The sequence below is a fragment of the Phodopus roborovskii genome, unplaced genomic scaffold, assembly GCF_943737965.1.
Source record: "Phodopus roborovskii unplaced genomic scaffold, PHOROB, whole genome shotgun sequence".
Classification (NCBI taxonomy): Eukaryota; Metazoa; Chordata; class Mammalia; order Rodentia; family Cricetidae; genus Phodopus; species Phodopus roborovskii.
The window spans coordinates 1,199,266-1,219,935 of record NW_026126459.1 but is presented as its reverse complement, the minus strand read 5'-3'; the positions used below and the strand labels follow the sequence as shown (position 1 = coordinate 1,219,935).

At 49.6% G+C, this 20,670-nt stretch overlaps 3 protein-coding genes across 6 annotated transcripts in view; 2 read left to right on the top strand and 1 right to left on the bottom strand.

The window, feature by feature from the left end:
• Positions 1-4,758: 4,758 nt before the first annotated feature.
• Positions 4,759-7,902, bottom strand: Grina (glutamate ionotropic receptor NMDA type subunit associated protein 1). Of its 2 annotated transcripts, none has more exons than XM_051189193.1 (7): positions 7,795-7,902; positions 6,481-6,816; positions 6,284-6,393; positions 5,996-6,196; positions 5,749-5,877; positions 5,526-5,669; positions 4,759-5,443 (listed from the first exon to the last, which is right to left on the bottom strand). In XM_051189193.1, the coding sequence occupies exons 2-7, from the start codon at positions 6,791-6,793 to the stop codon at positions 5,294-5,296; spliced, it is 1,047 nt and encodes a 348-aa protein (XP_051045150.1). In that variant the 5' UTR covers positions 6,794-6,816; positions 7,795-7,902; the 3' UTR covers positions 4,759-5,293. The 2 variants fall into 2 exon arrangements, with proteins under 2 accessions (XP_051045150.1, XP_051045151.1); XM_051189194.1 differs by lacking the exon at positions 7,795-7,902 and adding an exon at positions 7,697-7,717.
• A 2,991-nt stretch (positions 7,903-10,893) lies between these two features.
• Parp10 (poly(ADP-ribose) polymerase family member 10) lies at positions 10,894-20,001 on the top strand. 2 transcript variants are annotated; one of them, XM_051189179.1, is made up of 11 exons: positions 10,894-10,951; positions 11,052-11,212; positions 11,288-11,542; positions 11,625-11,861; positions 11,945-12,684; positions 12,790-13,011; positions 13,094-13,166; positions 13,370-14,008; positions 14,107-14,240; positions 19,163-19,337; positions 19,417-20,001. In XM_051189179.1, the coding sequence occupies exons 2-11, from the start codon at positions 11,059-11,061 to the stop codon at positions 19,719-19,721; spliced, it is 2,934 nt and encodes a 977-aa protein (XP_051045136.1). In that variant the 5' UTR covers positions 10,894-10,951; positions 11,052-11,058; the 3' UTR covers positions 19,722-20,001. The 2 variants fall into 2 exon arrangements, with proteins under 2 accessions (XP_051045136.1, XP_051045137.1); XM_051189180.1 differs by lacking the exons at positions 10,894-10,951; positions 11,052-11,212 and having other exon boundaries at positions 11,294-11,549.
• Positions 20,002-20,328: 327 nt separating this feature from the next.
• The window catches only part of Plec (plectin), a 60,340-nt gene continuing 59,998 nt past the window's right edge, over positions 20,329-20,670 (top strand). The window contains exon 1 of one of the 2 annotated variants that reach the window (XM_051189164.1): positions 20,329-20,479. The gene's annotated coding sequence lies outside the window, so the exon portion shown is untranslated. The remainder of the gene's footprint in view (positions 20,480-20,670) is intronic. The other variant, XM_051189165.1, reaches the window with a different exon arrangement.

Here is a 20,670-nt window from a genome sequence, read left to right as displayed (position 1 = left end):
AATACATTTATGTTACAGCACCAGAAGGAACCTATCTTGCCTGCTCCTCTGGATTGACTACTTATGTGGTAGTCTCAGTTTTTCAAAAGGAACGAGACTATTGCACCTTGGTCCAGTTGGTACCTCGACTTACTATACATGATCCAGAAACCTTCCTTAACTTCTGGGGTCGAGATACTTTCAGCCATGTAAAAAGAGAACCAGTAACTGCCATTACCTTGGCTGTTATTCTAGGTCTTGGAGCTGCTGGGGCAGGGACAGGAATAGCCTCTCTGGTATAGACTAACTCCCATTTCAATCGACTCACAGTGACAGTAGACAAAGATATTAAAGAATTACAATATTGACTAAAAAATCTAAAGGATTCTCATACTTCTTTAACAAAAATTGTGTTACAGAATAGAAGAGGACTTGATCTATTATTCTTACAACAGGGTGGCCTTTGTGCAGCCTTAAAAGAGAAATGTTGCTGTTATGCTGATCAGACTGGCTTAGTGGAAGACAGCTTAGATAGAGTACAAAAAAGTCTTGAGGAATGTAAACGACAGCAGGAACAGGCCGAGTCCTGGTATAAAAAGCCACCTCCCCTTGGCTTTCTACCTTGCTTCCTTCTTTCCTGGGACCATTTGTGGGATTATTGCTGCTGCTGACTTTTGGGCCTTGGGCATTCCAGAGACTAACTCAATTGATCAAAACTCAAATTGATTCCATGCTCAAAAAACCTATTTCTGTACACTACCATCAGCTTTTGGAAAAGGAACAGGGCTCCTCTGAGGAACCTGTTGAGGATGGTGAAAATGCCAATTCTGATCCTCCTAGACAAAGACTTGATTTCACAGGACTCGAACAACAGAGGACCTGGTTCTCTCAAATATGGAGATGTCAATGACGGGAGTATCGCGGTGCCACAAAGCAGATGCAGACCCTCCTCTTCGGCTGTAGGTCCCTCAACGACGGGAGTAGCATAGGGCCCTCTCTCAGGAGCCCACTCTTCCTGCCCGAGTTTCTCACCCTATTTTTGACTATGTCTTTGAGTGCTGAGGGCGGATGCACCCTATGTAGCCTAAGACAGAGGTCCTACCCATTCGTCACATAGTGACAAGCCCATCCCCAGGGTCCCGATTGTGGGAGCCCACCGTGTAGCCTAAGACAGACCCTCCATAAAAAATAATAAAATAGGGGGATATGTTGGGAACCGGCCTTGAGTCACATCCTCTTGCAAAATAACGTATACCTTAAAACTCTAATTGAGCCTTATCTTGGTAAAGCAGAAAACTGCTGAAAAAGCAGTCTGTTCCATTCAACCCAGGAACTGAGATAAACAGACACTTATGGTCTGATATTTATGTTCCATTTAACCCAGGAACTGAGATGAACTAAGACGCCAGGAACTGAGATAGGTAGACATCTAGGGTCTGATATTTTTGGCCTGGGAAAATACCAGAGCCCCAGAGTCAGCACAGCTACCCCTCCCCTTCCCTCCCTGCTTTGCTTTAAAAACCCCTCTTTGTGCCTAATAAAGTGAGACCTTGACAAAGATTGCTTGGTCTCGTTCCTTCTTTCTCTCCCATTATTTTCAGGTTCTAGCCCACCTTGACCCACGAATAACTAGGCCCCGCTGGTCGGGGCATAGAGGTATATCTATAGGTTGTAGGGCATCCATTCTTGGAGACTTGGTTCATCAGTACCTCCTATAAGTAGTATGGCTGATCTGCATTTCTTCAGGTTCTGAACTTCCTGTATGAACTTTCTGATGTATTCTAAGACAAGTGGTATGTCTGAAGGATTTCTCACAATCATTACAATTGAATGGTTTCTCTGCTTTATGAATTCTCTGATGTAGTCTGAGACTTGGGGAACATTCACTGAAGATATAGCCATTCTCTCTGATAACTCTTCTCTAAGTTACTGTTGCAAGAACAAAAGATCAGAATTCTTGTTGATATTTCACATCAAAACACAAACCCAACATTTAGGAGTTGGAGTGTGGCTCAGTTGTTAAAATGCTTGTCCGGCATAGTTCATGAAACTCTGAGTTTGATCCTGGGCAATGAGTAAGTTAGGTATGATAGTACACAGATATTATGCCAGCACATTAGCCCCAGGCCCTCTTGCGACGCTGTTGGAAGAAATTGCAGTAGTCCCATATGGCTCCTTTCTCCTCGGGCAACCACAGAACAGCTTCCAGCTCACACACAGATTCCCAGCATTCCCTAGAGGTTAAGGGGGCACGCAGCTCCCGCTCTTAGTTTTTCTTGACCCATTATGGTAAGAGTGGCCTGGTCTGTTGTCAATGTTTTATGAAATTGTTTAAACAGAATATCAAGGTCTTTATCTGTGAGGGTTAGACCAGTTCCTAGCAACCCCAGTCTATGAGTGCCAGGACAGATGCACTGAAGCCTTGCAGATAGGATAGGCCAAACTCTAGGTGCTGGAAAATGCTTTCTTTCTCACTTGAACACCTTGGTGGTCTCACAGTTATGATTCCATTTAACTACATGCATCAACTTGAGAGCTTTTAAAAATATATTTTTATGTGCTGTGTGTGTTTATGTGCAGGCATGTACATGCCATGTTGTATGTATGTAGGTCAGAGGACAAATTTGGGTGTCGGTCTTCACCTTTCACTTTGAGATAGGGAATCTTTGTTAACTGCTTCATTGCCCAGGCTGATCAGCAAGTTTCTATAGATTCTCTTGTCTCTGTCTCCTATCTCAATGTAGGGCACTAGAATTACAGAGGCATGCTATCATGCCCAGCTTTACTCATGTCCTGGGACTATGTATAATGTATAGTGAGAGTTCCCCCCCCCCCAGCCATCTTTACAAAGCAACATGAACACTTCTACCTACTCCCATGTTAGCATCAGGGGCTTGGGTTCTGTTTTACTTTTCTCAATGGATAGAAACCTCTGCTCTTCTTACCTTTACACTCAATCCCACATGTTCAAGGCAATATTTGCTCACGGTTTCTAACACATCTCAACAGCTCCCTGTCATGAATAGTTCTCTTGCTGCTTTCTACAAACCCAGTAGCTCTTGCTGAGCCCCTCTCCCTCTGGGGTGGGGGTGGGGATTGAGACAGAGTTTCTCTGTGTAACCCTGGCTGACCCGGAAATCACTTTGTAGACCGGGCTTGGCCTCGAAATCACACAAGTTCAGGGATTAAAGGCATTTGCCATCACTGCCTGGCAGAGCATCTTTCATCTATAGGACACTTTCAAGCCCCTATGTTTGGCCTTTACCTCCAGGATTTAGCTGTTCCCAGAGAGCCCCCTCCCCAACTAAGTTTCTCTGGGATTTTCTGACTAATTATTGCCCATTATGATGATCCCCAGGCTATTCCTCCCATTCTTGCTGGTTGTTTTAACAATATGAATGATCTTTTTTCTCTGGATCTGTGAGCTAGTATCAGGAGTGGGGCTTTGTTTTTAGGGTACTGGGGATCCAGGCCTTTGCTAAGCAAGTTCTTATCGGGCAAGTTCTCAGCCATTGAGCAATAACCCCAGAGCTTTAGGTTGATTACCCCAGTCAACATGTTACGGAACTTGCCTTGTACTCTCGATGAGGAACTGGATCTTCTCAAAGGAATGCCAGAAGGGGAGGTGGGGGAAGTGGTTTTGTCAATTTGATGTTTACCAAGTGACTAAGGTTAGCTATTAAAGTAAGGGAGACTTCTGAGCAGGAATAACCCCATCCCTGGATGAAGGGCTACAAGAACTGGCCATCAAGGAGAAATTCTTGGTTCAGTTTGTTCAAGGTCAGGGCTGGGGATAAGTACAGGAAGGCAGTTGGAACTGCCAGGGGCAATTGGCAGAGCCTAGATGCCAGGATGAGGAATACTGGCTTCACCCTGAGGAAACCAGGTAGAGGGCCTTAGGTGGGTAGCCTCCATGGCTCACATCTAGCAGTCTAGCTTGTAGACATAAAGTCTAAATGAAGCTGAGCAGGCTGGGTGGGGGAAGAATGAAACATAATGGAGGAGGGGATTTAACCACTTCTGGCCTGGTGAGATAATGAAGAAGCCCCATGTTTTGGGGAGGGTGTCTGTGGCTTGGCTCAGGCTACAGCTGAGGTACCTGTGAGCAATGGTTGGCTTGCGAAGTGGGAGTCCCTATATGAACATGAGCAACTGATGCCAGTTAATTAAACACATCCATACACTGCCAGGAGGCAATAGTCCAGGAAGGTTCTTGTGCCAATCAGGGTACAGAATCCTAAGGAGGAAACCTCCAACAATCAAGGCTGTCCTGGCCTTGGGGTTCAGGAGGCAAGAGGCTTGAACTGAGTTGAGATATAGGTATCAAGGAGCCTTCTGTGGGGAGGCTGTTTGTGCTCAGCCAGAATTCAGGGACTTGGATAGATGGCTGCAGAGAGGAAGTGGCAAGAACAAGGGAGGGAGGATGGACAGGCAGGCCTGTGGAACCAGCACTAAAAGGCCAAGGAGCCTGTTCTTTTAGGGTTGTGCCAGTGACCTATGTTGCTGGCCCTGGGTAGAGACATAAGAAACTCACAGAGCCCACTGTTGCACTGTGCCATTCTCAGAGAGTAGAGTGGTTATATACAGTGACTCCAAATTCTATGACCTGGCACTATGCCTGTGTGCCCCTGGAACCCTGTCCTCAGCTCAGATCCCAGTAGCAAGATAGCAAGAAAGGAAGAGAGGAAATATAGAGGGTTAGCTGTCATTAATCTCGGTTGTCATTGCCTGTCTCAAACAATCATCAACCAGGGCAGTGAGAAGAAAGACAAGGAGAAGCAGAGAGAAGAAGGGATCCTTTATTGGAATTTTAATGATGGCAGCATGAGAGGCTCCTCCCCTGAGGCATGCCATCCTTTCTGTTCTCAGGGATCAGCACAAGAATGAAGCCCCACCCTGTATATCCCTCAGAAGGCAGGGTGAGGAGGGAACAGGGATATTCTACACCAGGGGAGCTGGGACAGGAGGGAAGACGTGCACCCTCACCTCTTAGAGTGATCCTTCTCCCCTGGGACCTGGTGTTGATCCCAGACCCTGGGAAGGGCTGGCAGACAGGGCTCATGCAATGAGTGGACAGAAGGTGGCACAGAAATGCAGCCCCATCAGCCCTTGGCAAGGGTAAGAGGGCTAAAAGGGCCATGCTATGGCCACAGAGGGTCCAAACGTTAAGTATTTGCAGTGTACATACACGAGGGTGAGGGGTTCCCTCTGCTCCAGGCTATGCTTGGGGAATCAGAGAGAGGCAAGCACAGATGGCATTGTCATGCCAGGGCATGGGTCTCAGCCATCCATGCCACCTGAGCTGGGGCTTGTACTACTCCTTGGCACGGCCAATGATGGTGAGAATATATAGGAAGATGTTGATGATGTCCGTGTACAGGTTCAGAGCCGCAAACACATACTCCTCTGGGCTCAGGGAGAGCTGCTTGTTCCCCAGGAGCAGCTGAGTGTCCACTGCCAGGAACTAGGGGGTGAAGACATGGTATGAAACAACTTATTCACTCACTCAGTATCCCCTGAAAAGGCTTCCCAATACCCTCACTCACGCAGGTGAAGAGCAGAGCACCCAGAGAGGCATACACAATCTCCAGGATGCGGTTTCGGATGAAGATGCAGAGTATGGCAAAGATGAAGAGCACCACTACACTCACCAGGAGCACACCCATGCACGAGGTGAAGTCATAGCGGGTCTAGAAGGAAGGAAAGGAGGTGAGAGACTGTGGGTGTTGAGGGCTCTGAGGTTACAGTCCCATCTTAGGTCTCCCTTACCTGCATGGAGAAGATGACCACCGTAAAGCAGACAGCTGTGGTGATGCCCACTGCCATAATGACGGCTTCTGTGTTGTAAAAGCTGGCTATCATGCCCACCATGTAGGACAAGCTGATGGTCAGGATTGACTGCAGAAGAGGACCACGGGGGCCATGGGTGTGTGGAGATGCTCCTGGTCCAACCCCTGTGTACCCCCCTTTCTTATTCTACAGGCCTAGGGGTACTGAGCTCAGGATTGGGAGTTACCAGAGCAACAAGGTTCCAGGGATGCTTTCGCCGGAAGTCCCCACAACAGCTGAGAACAATGAGGGAGATGAAGAAGATGGCATAGGAGACATAGTAGGTCCAGACATTCTCCCTGACAAAACCCTTCACTTCCCCAACAAAAGTGAAAATGGCCACAGTCGACAGGGTCACTGACAGCTGCAGGGTCAGCACCAGAAACACCTGGGGGGGGGGAACGACACAGATCAGAGCCACACCTCAGCGGCCTCCCCATGACTCCTCCCAACCTACACACTTGCCAGGCCCAACCTTTCTGATGAAGGCCTGCCGAATGCTCTTGTCCCAGTTGACAGCCGGGAAGTCCTGATTGTCATAGTAGGATGGAGGTCCTTCTTCCTGGTAGTTCCCATGCTGTGGTGCTGGGGGCACAGAGGCTGGGCTAGTGTCCCATGAGGACAGCAGTTGAGTCCCTACCCCTACCCCTGCCCCTGTTCCCCTACACTTACAGCCAGGGTCCTGGAAGGGTGGTGGCTGTCCATAGGGGTTGGGGGGGAAGGGGCTCTGTGGGTATGGCCCTTGTGGGTAGCCTCCTTGAGGGTAGGGTCCCTGGGGGTAGCCACCTTGTGGGTAGGGGCTGGGCCCATGGGGGTACCCTGGCTGACCATAGGGGGATGGCTGGAAAGGAGGCTGTGGGTATGGGGCTCCAGGGTAAGGAGGCTGAACATAGGGAGGCATAGGGGCTTGGGGTCCCACAGGATATCCAGGGTTTGGGGGAGGATAGCTGTCCCCAGACACCAAGAAACTCTTTTCATGGGACATGGCCTCGGGTTCTGTGGCTGCCCCTAGAGGAGAAAAACAGAACAGTTACCTCTGAGAGACTGGAACAAGTGACAGCCCTACCTGCTTGCAATCCAGGAAGGGGAGAAAAAAAAAAAAAAAAAAAGCTGGACCACGACCTTTGTACAGGGCTTTAGGGAGCCTCAGAACAAGAAGGCAGGGAGCGTTGGGTGGGGCTTGGGGAGACCGATGTGGAATCTTGGAAGGGGCTGCTCTAGATCGATCTAGGAGTGGGGGTGGGAGGGTGGGAAAAAAGAGTGAAGGCTGTCAGTCTAGGCTTGGAGTTTGGAAGATACCTTCTGACTGCGGCGGGTCTTTCGGGTTAGAACTCAGCAACTGAGGGTCTGGGGTGGGGGGAGTGGCGCAGTGGCTAGAGAGGCGTGGGGGTGTGCCCCGGCCCTCCCTCTCCTATGCCGCCTATTAAGCAGCTTGAAGGGGCCAGCGCTAGCGGCTATTTCTATCCCAGGAAATCCCCAGGCCATCTGTGAGTAGCGGGAACCCTGACCCTCCTCCTAGGCACAGAGCCGAATGTCCCTAGCTCCGGGTGCTGAGTGCAGGCCTGTATTGGCTGCTAAGGTGTCTGCTAGTAGGGTACGCCAGGAACAGCGGGATGCGGGGGTGTGTGGGGGATGGAAACGACCAGAGGGCGTTCAAGGGAACAAAGCGGGGATGGGGACGACGTGGAGAGGGGGCGGTAGCCACAGAATGCGTCCGGAGGGTCGCTGGGCCCTCTCTCTGGGTGGGTGGGGGTCGCTGGGCCTCGACTCTGGGCCGCTGCAGTGTGCCACCCCCTCTCGCCAGCTCAGAGCTGCAGGAGCGCCCCACCCCCAATGATGCCACCAGTCTGGGCGAGCGCGCAGCGAGTCCTGGCTGAAACCAACTGACCCGAGGCGGCCGCACTCAGTAACTACGCAGGGATAGGATGTCAGACTGGCAGGGGACTGCGGCGGCGACACGCTCTTGAGTTTGGTTGGGGGACTCACCGCTCTCGGGGAGCCAGAGGCCGGTGTCTACGTTGCCCGCTGCGCAGCCGCGCGCGGTGATGGCCGGTGCGTCCGCACCTGCACCCGCTGGGCGGCCGGGTTGCTTGGGCCTGCGCCGGCCGCTGGAGAGACGCAAAAGAGCCTTGTGACTGGGCGGGCCTTGTGATGGGGCGGGGCCTTGTGACGGGCGGGGTGGAGCGGGGCGGGGTCTTGTGATAGGGTGGATGTTGTGACCCGTCTGCGTGCTTTTGCGCAGACCGAAACTGCTCTGCCCCGCCTGCCTAGGCAGTTTACTTTTGTTTGTAGCAGTCCTAGGTCAGATCCCTGTACCCTGGCTTCCTGATCAGGGTTGAAATCTGCGAGGGGGCTAATGACTCCTGCAGGCATGGTTCTATTTTGGCTTATGTGGCTCAGGGAGTTAATTCGTAAACCCAGGATTTACTAAAGCCTGCAAGCACTCCATCCCTTCTCAGCTTTGCTGTATTGAGACAAGGTCTCTGTAAGCACAATTGGCTTGGAACTCACTATGTAATTCAGGCTGGCTTCAAACTTGTGGCCATTTTCCTGCCTCAGTCTTCCAACTACTGAGATTATAGGCATAACACACAACACCCAGACCATTCACTTTCTCTTTTTATCCACACCTGTTCCAGACCAAGAGACCTAATCATTTAATTGTTTTATTCTCTCCATACTCAGCCTCTTGTCACTTGTCTCATATTCTTAAATAATAGGCCATGTGGTGGTGGCACACGCCTTTAATCCAACACTCGGAAGACTGAGTTCGAGGTCAGCCTGGTCTTCAAAGCTACACAGAGAAACCCTATCTCGAAAACTAGAAAAACAAAACAAAACAAAAAACAAAAGACAAAACAACCCCCCCAAAACAAACAAAAAGAAAAATGAAGAAGGAAAAAACAAAAAACAAAAATAAACTTGTCAGAGGCTGAGGCTAAGGTGGTACCAACTCCCTGCCTCAACTCTGGTGGGGGATTTCCTGAAGAAACATCCCATTGTGTGGTCTACTGGTCCTCTGTAGCTTAGGACATTCTACACTTCTTTGGTTCTTGATGTCTGGCCTTTCTGAGGCTTTACCTGTGACTACAAAGCATTGACAGCTGAATCTAGTAAGGATATGCCCAGTGCTCCTGCACGTCTTCCTGATACAAACACCAATTGATTACCAATTCTAATTGCATTCTGTTCCTATAATAAACACCCTGAGACAAAAGGACACAGGGAAGGAATGGCTCATTGATCTCAAAATTCCAGGTGCCAGTCCATTTCAGCCACTTCAAAGCAGGAACTCAAGCTGCTAGTCACTTCATGGGCACAGCCAAGAGCAGGAAACCATGCTACTTGTTTGCTCTGCTAGCTTTTGTTTCTTTTTTTTTTTGTAAGATTTATCTATTATATATACAGTGTTCTGCCTGCTTGCATGCCTGCATACCAAAAGAAGGTGATCTCATCACAGATAGTTGTTAGCCACCATGTGGTTGGTGGGAATTGAACTCAGGACCTCTAGCCAATGCTCTTAACCACTTAGCCATCTCTACAGCCCACAGTTAGCTTACTTATATAATTCATATAAATGGTGGTTGTTCCACTCCTAATTAACAAGAAAACCCTTACCGACATGCCCACAGGCCAACCTGTTCTAGATATTTCCACTCTAAGACTTTCTTTCCAGATAATTCTAGGTTGGGTCAACTTGACATTTAAAACTAACCAGTACATGAGGCATTATCATTTTAACATCCAGTTCACTGAAATTCCTAAAAATTTAACAACAGCAGTAATGTGAGCTGTTTTTGTACACCCCTGCCCTTGACAGGCCTCTGTAGCAGGCATTTATCTAAGTAAAGCATGGCATTAGAAGGTGGCTAAGTCCCATAAGAAGAAAGCATAGAGTAGGTGGGACAGGCTTTTGTAGAAACAGACTTTCACATAATCTGCATGACCTTTGAGGAAAATAAAACAACAAGCACAAAGTTGACTATAGGGACTCAGAAGGAGCCTGGACAACTTAAGTTGCCCTTTAAGTTTTTAGCTCCATGTTTTATCTGCCTCTAAGGGTTGAGTAAGGGAAATCATGGAGATGGGATGGTCGTGTGGCCCTGTGGGGAAGACTAGGTCATATAGAGTAAAGCTGGTCCAGGGTACTGGTTTAGGTAAGAGTTGAGGGTGGGAAGGTTGGAGCCCAATAAGCACCAGAGTGTCCAGGTGTGGAAAGAGATTAGCAGGATGGGAACTGGGGCCAATCTGACTTCAGTTGGCCCTGGGGTTTGTGGCAGTCATTGGAACCCTGCCAGCTCTGTGAAGGATTCACAGTAGGATTGGCTAGGAGTGGGAGAGAAGAGAGGATAGCATAGCCCTTTGAGAAGTTCTGGAGGCTCTTAATTGTGGGTAGTGGAAGGTAGTGGAGACTCGAGGACTACATACAGGGTTAGGGTTAGATATATAGATTGGGCAAAACCATGATTCTATGGAAGAACAGTGGAGGCTGGGCTGGCATGACTGGAAGGCATGGGTAGAGGGCCACAGCAGTTACAGCCTTGGCAAACAGGCTATGACGGTGGGCAGGATTGGTGGTGGGAGAGTGAATTATGAAGGTATGGCCTGAAACCTGGGCATGGTTGTCCATGTCTACAGCTCCAGCATTCAGGAGAGTAAGACAGGAGAATCACTTCTAGTTCAAGACCAACCTGGCCTGCATATCGAGTTTCAGGCAGTCTGGGATACAGAGTGATAACCTGCCAAAGGCCTGTCTGAAGAATCAGTGCTGCTCATGTCCAGGACCCAGGGCACAGAAACAGGAGATTCTTGGGGAGGGGGGGTACCATGAAGGGTAGATAGTGACTGAATCATCCCATAGGGAGGGTGATAAGTCACAAAGGGAAGCCAAGAAGATAAATCTGGGAGACATGTGGTCTACTTTGCCTGTCAGAGGCTAGTGGGTAGGCTGGCAGAAGGGACCTTAGAAGTTCCTTGTGGACTGAGGGTTAAGGCTTTACCAGGAAAGGAAACGCCTGAGCTAAAGCCATTGACTTAGCCCCTCCCTGTTTCCTTTGTTTGGTCAGTTTCACTTTTGCTTTCCCATCTCAAGCCTTCTGCCTGAGAAGGACTTTAAGCCTGACTGACTGGCTGGGGCAGTCTGGTGAGTGTAAATATGGGGTGCCGGGGAGCAGCTAGGGGCTTGGAAGAGAGGACTGAGTAGGTGGAGCAGGCCTCTTCCCTTCCCATGTGTCACATCCCAGGACTCTGATGGCAGCAGTGGAGCTCCGGGGACTGGCCCCTGAAGTGCCAGATGAGCTGCTTACCCTGTACTTTGAGAACCACCGTCGCTCTGGTGGAGGGCCCCTGTTGAGCTGGCAGAGACTTGGCTGTGGGGGTATCCTCACTTTTCAAGACCCTGAAGGTAAGGAGACTGACTTCAGGGGTTGCCTGGGTGCCCTGAACTTGGACATCTCTGACACCTTGCCTCTCCTCACAGATGCAAAGAGAGTCTTAAGCCAGGCAGAACACCAACTATCTGGTATATGGCTGAGCCTGAGGCCAGCCCCACCCCGTGCCCCTGAACGTGTGCTTCTCCAACAACTGCCTCCTGACACTTCACCTCTGAGCCTGGAGCAACATGTTCAAGCACTGCTGTGTGCCATTGGACACCCCATGCAGGCTTGCCATGCCCTGCCCAGTCCTCGGCAGGACTGTGCCCTGGTCCAGTTATCCATGCCCCTTTCTGAGGCAGGTAAGAGGTAGGTGAGAGGCAGGGTTGGGACATGGCTCCTAGTTAAGGAAGGTGCCTGAGTTGACTTCCATGCTTCTCACAGAGGTCTGTGCCCTGGAGGAGCAGGCCCAGAAAATGCCTCTGAATGGGGTCACAGTGTTGTTGGCCTGGGTGCCCCAGACCCGAGCAGTACGTGTGGTGGATAGTGCCGTCCCAGTGGACCTGTTGCTGCTGGAACTCTACCTGGAGAATGAACGTCGCAGTGGTGGGGGAGCCTTGGAGGGTCTTCGCAGCCTGCCCAGGCAACTGGGCACTGTTATCACCTTTCAGCAATGGCAAGGTAGGTGAGAGGATGAAACTAAACTAACAGGACACTCTCTCTATGCTAGAAACCTAATGGGCTTGCTTTCTTCTCTCTTCCAGTGGCTGAACGGGTGCTGAAGCGGAAACACTGGCTACAGGGCTCTGAGTTGAGCCTTGTCCCCCACTATGATGTATTGGAGCCAGAGCAGCTTGTTGAGGGCAAGAGTGGAGGGGATCACCCAAACATGCAGGAATCGGGAGCCATTGAGCATGCTTGCCTAGATACTGGAGGACTTGCAGGGGCCCTGACTATGACTGTGAGCTCTGGGGAGGCACCTGGACAATTAGGAGCTTCTCTAAGGACAGGTCCTGTAGGGACTCCAGGACAAGCCATGCCAGTTGATTTAGGGCCTGTGAGGTCTCTTGAGCAAGAGGAACCTATAAACCTGGGAACTGCGGGCTCTCCAGAGCAGGCTGGTTTCATGAGTGAGGGGACCATGGGGTCTGCAAGCCCAGTAGGTCCAGCAGAAAGTTTTACAGGGTCATCAGGGCAAGGAGGATCTATGGCCTCATCCTCTATGGGAGTTCAGAAGCAGGAGGGCCTGGGGGAAGTTGCCACAGACTCACCAGGGCAGGAAGAGCTAATGGGTCTAGTGGGGATGGCCACAGAGTCTCCAGAGAGAGAGCTGGAGAGCCCTGGGCATGGGGAGCTGCAGAGGCCAGAGGGCCTGATGGAGATAGTAATGTCAATGGATCCAGGGGCCATGCGCTTCCTGCAGCTTTATCATGAGGACCTTCTTGCCAGCCTGGAAGATGTTGCCCTTTTCCCAATTGAAGGAATAGATGTGACTGGCTTTCGGGTGAGCACCCCTCAGAATCTCCTCACTTTGCCTCTTCTCTTGCCGGAGTCCGTCCAGGTACATTCCCTGTGCTCTGAACCTGTAAACTGTTTTCTTATGTCACAGCTCTGTGGATCTAGGGCCCCATGCCAGGCAGCCCAGGAGTTGCTGCAGAGTCTTCTGGGCAGCATTAGCTGCCACACACTGAATGTGAAGCACCCAGGCAGTGCCAGGTTTCTACTGGGTGTAGAGGGGCAGCACCTTCTTCATGAACTGGAGGCTCAGTTCCAGTGTGTCTTTGGGACAGAACATCTGGCCAGCGCCACCCTGGACATAGATGCTGAAAGGGTAAGATGGAGTTCTGTCCTTATTCTTACACCCCAGACCTAGACACCCTCTATGCTGTGACTCTGCCATCCTCTTTCCACAGATGGATCCCACTGAGGCCTTCCAGGTCATTCATGGCCACAACACAGGCAGTGATCAGGACAACACAAGACTGGGTAGGGCTTCCCAGGGGCCCTGGGGTGTCCTGTGGTGTCTTCTTGATCATCCTCTCCTTACTCTGCCCTATCACTTGTTTAGTGACCCTTTTGTGGTCTACTCTAAACCCCACAAGATACAATCTTCCTGTTTTATCTATTCCAACTCATCAGCCCTCTGGCTGGACCTGACCCCTGACCCAGTAGCCCCTTTCTGCCCTTAGAGGAAGTTCAAGAGGTGCTGGCTACCTTGGAGGGGCTACATGGGAAGAACTGGCTACCACCGGAGATGGAGAAACCTGGAGAGCAGCCAGAGGACATCACCCTTGAACAAGAGGAGGAAAATCCCACACTTGAGGCTGGAGAGGAGCCTGTGGCCCTCAACACTGGGATACACAGACTATTAGAAGAAGAGGCCACACTGCAGCTGGCTATCCACAGATCCTTAAAGTTTCAAGGCCAGGTGGCTGAGCAGCATGAGGCTACTGCACTAAGGCGAGCCCTGGCCCTCTCCCTGTTGGAAGCAAAAGAGCCCCTGGGGGAGGACACTGAGGGCAGGGTGCAGCTGGTGGTGCACATATCTTTTGAGCAGGATATGGATGAGTTGGACCGGGCATTATCGGCTGCCTTGGAAGCACACGTTCAGGAGGAGACAGTGAGTCTCCAAGGCCGTATGCTGCCCTCAGAACTTGGGGCTCGCCTGGAGAGGTGCCACAATGTGAGTGTTACCCTGCATGGTGACTGCATCATCCTCTCTGGCTTTGGGGTCCAGCCTGCCCGTGCAGCTCGCCACTTAGCTGCCCTGCTTGTTGGCCCCTGTGACGAGAATTTGACCTTTCTTTTGAAGGCTTCAAACAACAACTGTGAGTTTGTACCTTGGACTAAGGGACGGTGCAATGGGTTAGTTTTTTGGGCTAGTGCTTGAGATATGACCCTAATGCCCTTTCTTCCTGTGCATCAGTGTCAGAGCAAGGGCTGAAAGAACCTTTGGACAGGCTGGAGGCCCTGGAAGAGAATTCCAAGGAGTTCCAGGATGTGGTGCAGGCCTTTTATGACACCCTGGATGCTGCCCACAGCTGGATCCGAATCGTTCGAGTGAGTTCATGCTCTATGTTGCTGGCCTTGTAACCTGTGTACACTTCTCTGTGTATTAGGATCAACTGACCAAAAACTGCTCAAGGTGAATATGTTGAAAGCTGATAGAATGGATTGGCACATCTGTGCATAGCTCCAAGGACTTGGACCTGCCTGGAAATATTGAGGGAATGAAACAAAGGCAAACACAGATATGTAGACAGCTGGGATGGGATCTGGGGTCTTAGATGGAGAAACTGTAGCACCGCAGAAGCTGAGCATCTTTGGTTTATGGAGTTGAGCAGGAGGTGGAATTAAGTTATTGTACACAGCTGGACAAGGAGCAATCTCTGTGGGAGCAGTCTTCAGGCAGTCAATATCCCAGGGGAGAAAGCTATGATGGACATTTTCTGCATACACCATCAACATCCGCATTTGGAACATTTGCCAAGGTTCTGGAGTCCTTGACATGGGTGGCTCATGTCACCAACAGATATTCACTCAGGGTTTCTCTGTTCCCTATAATAGTTAAGTAACCCTTCTTTACCCAGAGAACATTTAGAGTCTGAAGAAGAGAGACAGAAGGACACACAGATTAGGGATCTGACAGGCCTGCCTGAGTGAGGCTCTCTACCAGGGACAAGATGGGGAACTAGATGACTCTATGCCACAGTTTCTTTGTCTGGAGCATGGGGTAGTAATACCATCTGGTGGCTAATGTGGGGATCACACTTCCTGTTCTGGGGGGTTCTTCTGTCTCCAACAGAGGCCTCTTCTAGCAAAGGGCTAGTCCCACCTACTATTGTGTAAATAAAACAATACATTTTTTTTTTTTTTTTTGTGGACGCGGGGATATAGGTTAGTGGGAGAAAAATATGCACACATATAGGTGTTTATAAATAGTGGCTGCTCCTCCTGTATTCTTGTTAAATTTGGCAATTATGCACATGGACAAGAAACAAGCTAGTACCAAGTAGTAGGGAGCCTTAGGACCAGGTACTGTCCAAGCAGTGAGAAAAGAAGAGCAGAGGCAGGAGGATCTCTGTGAGTGTGAGGACATCCTGGTCTATGGAGCAAGTTCCAGCCCAGTCAGAGTTACATAGTGAGATTCTGTCTCAAAAACAAAAATAAATAAATGAAAGACTGGAGGGAGGGACTCTCAGGCTACATGTGATGAGGGAACAGAGAGTGTGCAGGGAGTAACAACAGAGACAGCCCTGGAAACATGCTAAGGAGATGGAGAATAAGTCCGAAGAGAGTATATGCCCAAGGACAGCTTTCTACCCACGAGATTGAGTGTACTCACAGATGAGGCCAAAGAAGGATGGGCATAAATCAGGAGGAGGGACAGGAGAGTTGTCACTGTGTGGTACAGCTGGGCAAGGTGCTCTCCACTCTTGACATTAAAAGTTGAGGGTGGGGATAGCAGCCATAGTCATCACAGAAAGATGACTGGAAATTCAGAATTTCTGGTTTTCCCTAGAGGTTACAAAGGTCACCACTGGGTCCCAACAATAGCTGTCACCTACTACCAACCCGCTGGTTTTGTTAGTAATATTTTTTTCTAGTTAGTGTATTTGTCTTTTTCTGTTATTAGAGACTTTTTTTTTTTTTTTTTTGGCTTGTCTAGCTCTCCAAAGAAGAATAGAATGGGTTTTTCTGCCACCTTTTCTTCACTCCATCTCATAATTTGGTCATGTGTTCATGCTATGTAGTTAAGGTGCATAAACAAGCTTCATATTGTAGTCTGCATGCTTTGACTTTATGTTGATAATGAAAAAAATAAAACTGCGGGAGCTAGTTGGGCAGTGTGGCCCACACCTTTAGTCTCAGCACCCAGGAGGCAGAGGCAGGAGGATCTCTGTGAGTTCAAGGCCAGTCTGGTCTACAGAGCGAGTTCCAGGACAGCCATGGCTACACAGAGAAACCCTGTCTCAAAAAAAACAAGAAAACAAAACAAACGAACAAATCTGCAGGTGCTGAAGAGATGGCTCAGAGGCTAAGATCACTTGTTGCTCTTGCAGAGGACCTGGGTTAAGTGCTCAGCACCCACATGGTGGGACACAAATATCAGTAACCCCAGTTCCAAGGACCCTGACATCCTTTTGTGGACTCTGCAGACACCAGGCATGTATGTGGTACACAGACACACATGTAAGCAAAACACACCATTAACATAATTTTAGCATATATTTTTTTCTATTTTTATTTATTTTATGTGTATGACTGTTTTGCCTGCATGTATGTCTGTGCCATGTGTGTGCCTGGTACCCAAGGATGCCAAAAAGAGAGCACCATGTAGTGCTGAGAACTGAACCCATATTCTTTAGAAGACAAGCCAGTGTTTTTGACTACAGAACATCTCTCCAGTCCCTAAAAATAACATTTTTTTAAAGTAAAAAATATACAAAGCAGTGCAGAGGCAGGAGAGATGACTCGGTGGTTAAAATTGCTTGCTGCACTTTCAGAGTACTGTAAGTTGAATCCCATTACCCATATTAGGCAGCTCACAACTGCCTGTCACTTCAGCTCCAGAAATCCACTGATGCCTTTTGGTCTCTGAGTGAAAGAACATACACATATACAAAAATTAAAAAAAAAAAAATGTTAGCTGGAGGATGGTGGCACACAACCTTTAATCCCAGCACTCTGGATGCAGAGGCAGGCAGATCTGTGACTTTGAGGCAAGCTGGGTCTACAGAGCGAGTTTCAGGACAGCTGGAGCCACACAGAGAAGCCTTGCCTTCAAAAACCTAATGTTTGAATTAAAGGTGTGAGCCACTATACCTGCCTCTAATTTAATATAGATGTAAACTTCCCATGGTCTTTCATTCGCTAATATGTCCTTATTTGTCTTCATTATTGTCTTGGCTGGAATATAACGTTTAGATTCAAAATATACTTTTTACCAGGTATTTGGAGACATTTCTCTCCTTCCATCTTCACATGGGTGGGTTCTGGGCCTGAATTCAGGTCCTAGGCTCACACAGCAAGGGTCTTTACTTGCTGGGTCATCATCTTACAGTTCCCCTCACAAAATTTAGTACAATCGCTTTATTTTTATTTTTGAAAATATTTTATGTATGAGTGCTCTGCTTGTATACCTGCATGCCAGAAGAGGCCACCATATCTTATTACAAATGGTTGCAAGCCTTCATGTGGTTGCTGGGAATTGAACTGAGGACCTCAGAAAGAGCAGCCTGTGCTCTTAGCTACTGAGCCATCTCTCAGCCTGATTTTTTTGTTTATGAAATATTAAAAAGAAATTGTGTTGTGCATGGGGGAGGATTATGTGTACATGAATGCAGGTAACTATGAAGGCCTTTGATCCCTCTGGAGCTGGAGCTATGGGTTGTTGTGAGCCATCTGATATGGGTGCTGGAACTCAAATTTGGGTCCTCTGCAAGAGCAGTATACGTTCTTAACTGCTGAGCTATCTCTTCAGCCCCATGCTTGATGGTTTATTAACATCTAGTATTGCTGTTGAGAAACCCAGTGTGGGATTCCCAATATGTATTTGTACACTGACTTTGGTGTATATGTATATATATTTGCAAAGTTTCTAAGTTTCTTCACTTCAAACACTATGGTCTTCCGTTAGGTGACAGGGGCATGTCTTTCCCAGTGTCCTTGGCACTTCATGGTTCTCCATCTGGTGACATGGTCTCCAGCTCAGGGAAACATCTTCCACTACGTTCCCAGGTGTGCTACCTGTGTCTCTTGGCTTATGGAGTTCATTTGAAGCAGATCTTAGCTCTCCTGCTGTTTCATGCTCTTGATTGTCTTTTCATGGTTTTTCTTCCTTCCTCCATTCCTCCCTCCCTCCCTTTCTTTCTTCTTCTTCTTCTTTTTTTTTTTTTTTTGAGACAGGGTCTCTCTGTGGCTTTGGAGCCTGTCCTGGAACTAGCTCTGTAGACCAGGCTGGCCTCAAACTCACAAATCCACCTGCCTCTGCCTCCTAAGTGCTGGGATTAAAGGCGTGCACCACCACCACCCAGCATGATTTCTTTCTCTTTTCTTTTAGCTCTGTTCTCAGCACCAGTCCCTTAAATTCATCTACAGTACATGCAGTTGAATCTTTAGCTTTAACCATTTCATTATCTTGCCCACTCACAGTTATCTCTGCAGTCCTTTCCTCCTCCTTGTCTTTTTCTTCTCTTCTTCCCTCCACCCCCCCTTCCTTTTCTTTTTTATTCTGGGGATCCAACCCACTTGCTCAGCAAGCGCTGTCCCCAGCCTTGCAATCTTATCCTCTGTTTCTAATATTTAGACCCCTTTTCAGAACAGATAATTTTGTTTCGTGGATGTTGTATTAGTCTGCATTCTTCCTCCAAAAGCTAATTAGACTTTCTTTAAAAGCTCTGTTTGAAACCTGAGTTTGTTCCTTTGGAACTGAAGTTGAGTTGGTTGGCTGAGGCCTCCTCTACTGTTTGAGGTTTGTTTTTTGTTGTTATTGTTTGGTAGCCTTAGAGCCTGTCCTGGAACTTGATCTGTAGACCAGGCTGGCCTTGAAATCACAGAGATCCATCTGCCTCTGCCTCTGCCTCCCTAGTGCTGGAATTAAAGGTGTGCACCACCACCTCCCAGCTACTGTCTGAATCTTAACAGCACTGAGAGGCAATATATAATCTCCTGGCTGGGATTTTGACTGCTGAACCTGATTGTTGGTCCTAAGTTTAGGTGAGTAGGCACGGTCTACCCACCTGCAGAGTTCCCTAGAGGAGTCAGACATCCCTAAAGGGGCTTTCCTGGAAGTCAACTCTCCAACTTGTCCCACAGAGGTGGTTCCTCTGGACAGAGCTTGATGGGGTGCTTCAAGTTTTCGTTCAAATCTTAAATTCTTCCTTCCACCAGAGAGCTGGTGATTGCTGAATTCAGCTCTTTTCTGGCCAGTGTAGGGATAGATTCCCAATACCTCATCCCAACTACCATGCACTTGGCAGGTGGAACGAGTGTCACACCCACTGCTGCAGCAACAGTACCAGCTGCATCGGGAACGCCTGTTGCAATATTGCCAGCAACGCCCCGTGGAGCAGGTCCTCTACCACGGCACATCAGAGTCTGCAGTGCTTGACATCTGCACACACGGATTCAACCGAAGCTTTTGTGGCCGAAATGGTAAGGCCCCGTGCAGGGCAGGGACACGGGCCTTGTCGACCCTGATGGCCCTCACCTTGGTGTCTCACCTGTCCTGTAGGCACACTCTATGGACAGGGAGTGTACTTCGCCAAGCGTGCGTCTCTGTCGGTACTGGATCGCTACTCGCCTCCCAACACAGAAGGCCACAAGGCAGTGTTTGTGGCACGGGTGCTGACCGGTGACTATGGACAAGGCTCCCGCGGTCTGAAGGCGCCTCCTCTGAGGGCCTCCGGTCAGGTCCTTCGCTATGACAGCGCCGTGGACAGCCTCCAACAGCCCAGAATCTTTGTAATATTTCATGACACCCAAGCTCTGCCCACTCATCTAATCACCTGCAAGAACATATCCCGGAGTACTCCCTGAAAACTGCCTTGGTCTCTTCTTTTTCCTGGACATTTGACTTAAGAGGCCAGTTTCTAATTCCCTGCCTAAGCGGCAGTTTCCCCTGGGGGCGCTCCTTGCCGCTGGCTGGAAAGCCAGGATAACTGGACTACGGAGGGCCAGACCTAACCGGTTCCTTGGCCTGCTCGACCGCCAGGGGTCAGCAGAACACGGCAGGAGGGTGCATTGCCAGGCACGCCGGTCTTGGTTGGACCGCGCCCTAGCGTTGCTCTGTCTTGGAATAAACGTGTACTTGAAACCAGTTAGATAGGAAGGACTGGCTGAAACTCCGAATCCGACCTGTTTGGGGAGTGGGGGCTACCCACGTGGCTAAGGGCCTGGTCAGCTGTTCACGGAAAGGGTGGGGGTGGCAGTGGGCCCTGGATCCAGGCATCAGGACGCGGTGCACTCCTACAACTTCACGTTCGCCAGCAGCATCTTGGTCTTAAGCGCACGGTCCGCCAAGGTGTGCGCACTCGGTGGGTTCCGCTTGGATCTAGTCATCATGGGCTCCGGTTCTGCCGCCTCCCGGACCAGGACTCCTGGCACGTAGCTGGGTCACGCGTAAATCGTTTGCTAGCTCTTAGAGGTGCCCAAGCAGCGCAGTTCTCGGTGGGACCGGGGCGGGGCTCTGAGTTCGCCCCGCCTGCGCTGCCTCCGCGGTTCTCCTGGCCCCAGGAGTCTGGCTGCAGCGGCTGAGAGGAGGCAAGCGGAACCACCAGGAGCATAGACCTGGGAGGGTATGGATAGGCTCGAGATGTCCGGGAATTTGGGGGGCGCGTGTAGGGTGGGGTGGGATAGGCCCAGACCACCCGGAACTAGGTGCTGCCTCACAGCCTATCTTGCTCTATGCAGAGAACAACACCTCCAGGGATCAGGAAATTGCGGAACTGGACAGGAGGTGCTTGAATATGGGTAGAAAAGGCTGCCG